Consider the following 6000-nt stretch of genomic DNA (forward strand, 5'->3'; position numbering starts at 1 on the left):
ACTAAATATTCCCTCAACCAGCCAAGTAAAAGAGATAAACTTATTAACAAATTATTAATAACATGTGATTTAATGTACAAATTATTAGAGAAGATGGGAGCTTCTAACTGCCTAGGAGTCAGCAAAAGTATCAGGAAGAAGTTTCATCTGAGATGGGCCTTAAAGGATAAATTAGAATTTGCTGCCTCTCCTCCCCCGATAGGAGTCTTGATTATGTATCTTTAGCACCTTGCCTTGTATCTATCAAGTAGGTACTTAGTAAGTGCTCACTAAGTTAACTGGAAGTCAGACAACAATTCCACACAAATGGACAAAATAAATAAAGAACTGAGGAATGAAATAACATGGCATAGCTGGAAAATAATATATAATTGAGTGTCAAGAGGTTGAAAAAGTAATCTGGCACCAAGGCATAATTTATGCAAAGCTGTAAATTTGGACTTTATTCTATGGCTCACTAGGAGTGGAATGACTAGATCTGCTTTAAAGAGACCTCAGGGAACAGTACGAATAATGGAGCAGAGTGTGGAATAAAACACCAGCCAGGAGGCTATCTTCAAAAGTTCAAATGAGAGAGGATGGAGTCTGATTTAAAAGAGTTATGGGCATGACAGAGGCAAAGGAGAAAGAATTTGAGAGCTGAAGTAGATTCAAGGAAGAACTAATATGAATCAGCCACTGTTTGGATGACAAGAGGAAGGATGTTATTTAAGTTTGAATTGGGTGGGAGAAAAGAAAAGACAGGGTTAGGGATTACTCAGGGGTTTCTACATTGGATGACTAGTGGTGACTGATAAATGACATAAGAAAATGAGAGGAATAAAGTTGAGGGGATATATGTATGTATGAAAGATGTCCTTCAAGACATAGAAAGGCAAGAAATCACTCAGGAAGAAAAGCATGACATGAAAAGAGGAACAGACTTTTAGGGAAACTGTTTAGAGACGATAAAAGAAGAATAGCCATCAGAGGAGATCAGGAACAAGTCTTCATTCTGAAAGAGGTAGTATAATATAGGCAAAAAGGTTTGAAATCATACAGTTTTGAGTTTGAATTCTAACTCTCCCATATGACCTGAGTAAATCATTTAATCTCATAACTCAAGCTTAACTCAAGGCAGACCCTCAAATGTTAGGTTTTTTCCCCCTTGTTTTCTCTATTCTGTTACAGATTATGTTAGTAGTCCCTTCTGCTTAACAAGTCATTATTACCTTATTTTACACAATAAATTCTAACTCTAAATCAAAATAATCCTGAATCACCTTTACCCTGGCTCTACTTTTTCTTTTTGCCATAGCACTTCTCACTCTCTAAAAAACTATTATTTAATGTTTATTATTCAATGTTTATTTGTCACATCAAGTTAAAATGTAAGCTACCTGGAAACAGGGATGCCTACTTGGTTCACTGATAAATCCTAAGCCTCTATAAAGTGGCTCCTATCATGGACACACATAGGCAACCTAAATCTTTTTTTTTTTTCCCCTGAGATAGGGTCTCACTCTACTGTCTGGCCTAGAGTGCAGTGGCATAATCATAGCTCACTGCAACCTCAAAGTCCTGGGTTTAAGCAATCCTCCCGCCTCAGCCTTGGCCTTCTAAATTACTTTTATTTTTTTTTAATTAGAAATGGGTAAGAGCTCTAAAGTTTCCCTTTATGATCAAATTATGCTTTTACTTCCTCCCTGTACTTCCTCATCCTTTTTCATTTGTGTTTATAATCAAAATTATCTTTAAAACTGTCCTAATTAACTTTATTACTCTTCAATCTGACAAAGCTGATATCAAAAAGATATTGTGTACTCTTATCTTTCTCACCTGATACTTTCTCAGTCATAATTATAGGTTCCTTTCTTTCTACATTTATACTGGAAGGGAGGAAGTATTTAGCTTAAAGCACTTCTCCCTATACTCATTACTTTTACTCCGTTAAAACTATCTCTAAAATTTAGAACTTAAACTTAAAAATTTCCCAGGCAGACTAAAGAATACCTTCAATAGATATTGGCTGACTAAAGAATACCTTCAATAGATATTCTTTGATGGCCAAAATTTGGCAATGTTAAAATCTAAGTTTATGGTTTTTCCCAAATTCAAAGGAAAACACTGTCTAAGTTTTTCAGTTATAATCAATAGTATTGCCACACTTCCAGTAAAATCCATCCAGCCTGAAAATCTGAAATTAAAGATTTTTTTAAATCCTTTCCACTAAAAAATTCTATATAATAAAATTCAAATTTTACCTTTCCACACCATTTAAGTTAACCTTTTCACATCAGGTCCTGATTATTCCAAAGCCAATCCCAACTGTGTTATCTCAATAGGATTTTCCATCTCTTCAATTTATTCAATCTATATGAGAATCCTAAACAACTAGTGAGTGGTTCCTTATTCTCTATAGCAATTTCCCAGAGTTTGTTCCAATTATTACTAGGTCTTATACAGAAAAAAATGGAATGTACTTTAGCCAAGTTTAGGAAACAGTGGATTAAACAAAGCTAACTAGGTTTCTTACCTACAGGGCTTCATAAAATGAAGGTGTTTTGTGGATTATTTTTTTAAAAGAAAAAAAAAAAAAAGGCTATAACACATATCCCAAACTTTACCTGACCCAAAACATCTTTCAGGAATTAGTTTTTCACACAACACATTTTGGAAAATGCTACTAATGGGGTCAGGTTCAAAAACTTCCCAGTATGGCCCTTCAAGGCTTTCTATAGAGTGATTCTCCAATTTTGCTACCTTTGTTATGTCATCTCCCCACATTAAGTAATATTCTGTCCCTTTCTCCACATATTATCTGTTCACATACATCATCTAATTTAAACTCTTAGTCAAAATGTACTGCCTTTCGGAAGGCAACCATAGTATCTCCACTAACTTTACTCCACTAAATTTACACAATACTTCTGTACTCAATTCAACTAAGTATTACGTGTAAATGAGATATTCTACAAAATCCAATTCTCACCTGACAGAATTTAGTACCTAAACTCTTACCCTATTCTAAATAAAAATCCAAAACATACTATATACCTGTCTCCCCAAAACAGAACATACAAAACACAACTTAACTTTTTGAATATACTTTATGTCTGCTTTATTTTAGCTTTTTTGTCTTATCCTTCACTATCAAGCGATTTATTCTTCCTAGTCTCATGAATGTATGTTTTGACAGCAACTCCTTTGCTCGAAATTTCGAGTCCTCTGGACTGAGGAAAAAAAGATAACCTGGTTTATTAAAATTGTATGTAAAATTCATTCAACTAGATTTATAATAAAGACAGACCTGAAGTGTTTTCCTGAGTATAAAGAATCGACTTTTAGCACATGAGTGTGATAACATCTACTTCTGGTTAATCACTTTTGCTTACTTTTTGCCTCTCAGCTAACTTTCACAATCAAAGGGGACCAGATAAGCAATCTTAATATACTTTTCTTTATGTTTTGTCTTGTGGGTATATTGGGAGGGGATGGAGGGAAATTTTGCAAAACTAACCTAAACACATAAAATACAGCTATTAACTGTGGAACTATGATAGGCATTTTATGTACATTATCTCAGTCATTATATTTATTCCAGAAGAGATTCCATAATTACACAGTACTAAATATTAACCACCTGCTTAATACAGGGGCCGATTAAAGAATGCAATTTGGGTCCCTTCCATTAAAACACAGTAAGTGGTGTCTTCCTAGCATCACCTTACAAGAAGTTTTTAGTAAACTGACAAGATACACTCATTTGCAGTATTAAAAGTAACAACTTACCAGTAGGAGTTGAAGTAACAGTTTCAACAGCTTTTGAAGCATCTGCATCTTTTCTATTTAAAAGACCAAAATATTTAGCAGCAACTTAGAAATTCTAAGTTCTATAAATTCTAAAAATTCAATGTTTAAACCTAAAAAAGTTTCAAATAATTCAACTGGAATGATGTCCCATTTAAATTGTAGTTATAGTGCTAAAGCATATTAAAAATGTAGTTTTGAAAATTAAAATTTCTTAATTCATATGCATATTCATTTTCATATATGAAATAATAAAATCACTTACTTTAAAGTAGACCCAGATACTTTCTTTGAATCTGAATTCTTTTTCTTCACTTCTCTGTTCTATGAAGGAAAAATATTTTGAATAAAAAAGAATTTAGTTTTCTTCCAATTGTAAAAAGCAATTTAGAAAATACAGAAAAGCATAAGAACGAAACAACAAAAAACGTCTAAAATCTTCCTACCCTAAAGTATAAATGCTTATTACCCCTTTCTATTTATATAGATAAAGACATTTTCTTCAATTTGTGATCATACAACAGTATAATTTTATATACCATCTCTTATCATTCATCTACATTTTCTTATCATTAACTATAGCAGTCCCCCTTTATTCATGGGGGATACATTACAAGACCCCCAGTGGATCCCTAAAAGCATGGATAGTACTGAACCCTATGTATACTATAGTTTTTCCTATACATGCCTATCTGTTTAATTTGTAAGTTAGGCACAATTAAGAGATCAACAACAATAACTAAGAATAGAACAATTATAACAATATACTGTAATAAAAGTTATCTAAATGTGGTCTCTATCAAAATATCTTCTTGTATCTTATTATATAGTAGATCTTGGCAACCTCAGCACAGAATTTTTTTCTTTCCTTATCCAGTTGAGAACTTTCACCTTTTCACTCAAAGGAAGCACTTTATGGCTTTTCTTTGGCATATCTAAGTTGCCAGCTTCACTACATTTGCAGTTTAGGGCCATGGAGACGGTGGATCTGTTAACAGAGATGGCTAATAAGTAACTAATGGGTGGGTAGTATATAAAAGGTAGATACACTACACAAAGGGATAAGTCATGTCCTGGGTAAGATGGAGCCCAACAGTGTGAGATTTCATCATGTTCCTCAGAACAATATACAATTTAAAACTTATGAATTGTTTATTTCTGGAATTTTCCATTTAATATTTTTGAACCACTGTTGACTGTGAGTAACTGACACCATGGAAAACGTAACCTCAGGTAAGAGTGAACTACTTACTACATCTTTCAAAAACATCATTTCTTACAGCACTGGGACATTTCAGATGTCTAGCTATCACCCTGGTCCAATCTATCACCATCTTTTGCTTTGATATTACAACAGCCTGATAATGATCTCTCTGCTTCTGTCCTTGCCTTATAACCCACCCACATTCTATTCACAACTTAAAACCAGATTGAACTTGCCATCCTAGACTCAAAATCTTTCATCAGACTGAAAGAAAAAACCAGTACTTACAATGACCTTTAGAGTTTTTACATTGTATGTTCCACCTACCCTCCAACCCCAAACCACCACATACCTCTTCCTATACTCCTCCACACTAACCCCAAGCATTCTTCGTACTCCTCAAAGAAACTACACAGGTATTAGATTTCAAAGTCTTCTGCAGTAGTTGTTCCTTCTGTCTGGAACACTATCACCCCAGAATATGGCTTGCTCACTCACCTTCTTCAGCTGTTTGTTCAAATATCACTTTTTCAATGAGAACTTCCCCAACTGCCTTATTGAAAGTTGCACAGCTCCTCGCTCCTCACAAGAGCACTTCTATTCTCCTTTTCTAATATTTTTCACCACAGCACTTGTTGCCAATGGACTTATTGTGGATATATTTAATTTCTCTGGGGTCTTTCTCATGGAGTGAAAACTCTATGAAACCAAGAACTTTGTTTTATTCAATTCTCTTATCTCCACTCCCTAAAATCATGCCTGGCAATTAGTGAACAATTCAGTAAATAGCTGTCAAACTGATCTGAATTTCATCATAATTTTCCTCATGTACTTTAAAATTTTCTGTTCCCTTTGGGCATTCTTGCCATTGCCTTTTGCACTATATGGGATTTTATCCAAAATGCCTCCCATACCTCATTGATTTAGAGGAAATATGTCCTCCTATTTTCATTCTAATGATTACCTTCAATTTTAAAAGAAATTTGAAACTACTGATTTCCTATGTC

At 33.9% G+C, this 6000-nt stretch overlaps 1 protein-coding gene across 4 annotated transcripts in view; it reads right to left on the reverse strand.

The window, feature by feature from the left end:
- Positions 1–6000, reverse strand: part of ZNF638 (zinc finger protein 638) — an 83608-nt gene that overhangs the window by 37608 nt on the left and 40000 nt on the right. For all 4 annotated transcript variants that reach the window (XM_012646496.1, XM_012646498.1, XM_012646497.1 and 1 more), the window contains 2 exons: positions 4055–4113; positions 3772–3824 (listed from right to left, as the gene is read on the reverse strand). In XM_012646496.1, coding sequence (XP_012501950.1) covers positions 3772–3824; positions 4055–4113 — 112 coding nt within the window. The remainder of the gene's footprint in view (positions 1–3771; positions 3825–4054; positions 4114–6000) is intronic.

This window comes from Propithecus coquereli, unplaced genomic scaffold, assembly GCF_000956105.1.
Source record: "Propithecus coquereli isolate 6110/MARCELLA unplaced genomic scaffold, Pcoq_1.0 Scaffold243, whole genome shotgun sequence".
NCBI lineage: Eukaryota > Metazoa > Chordata > Mammalia > Primates > Indriidae > Propithecus > Propithecus coquereli.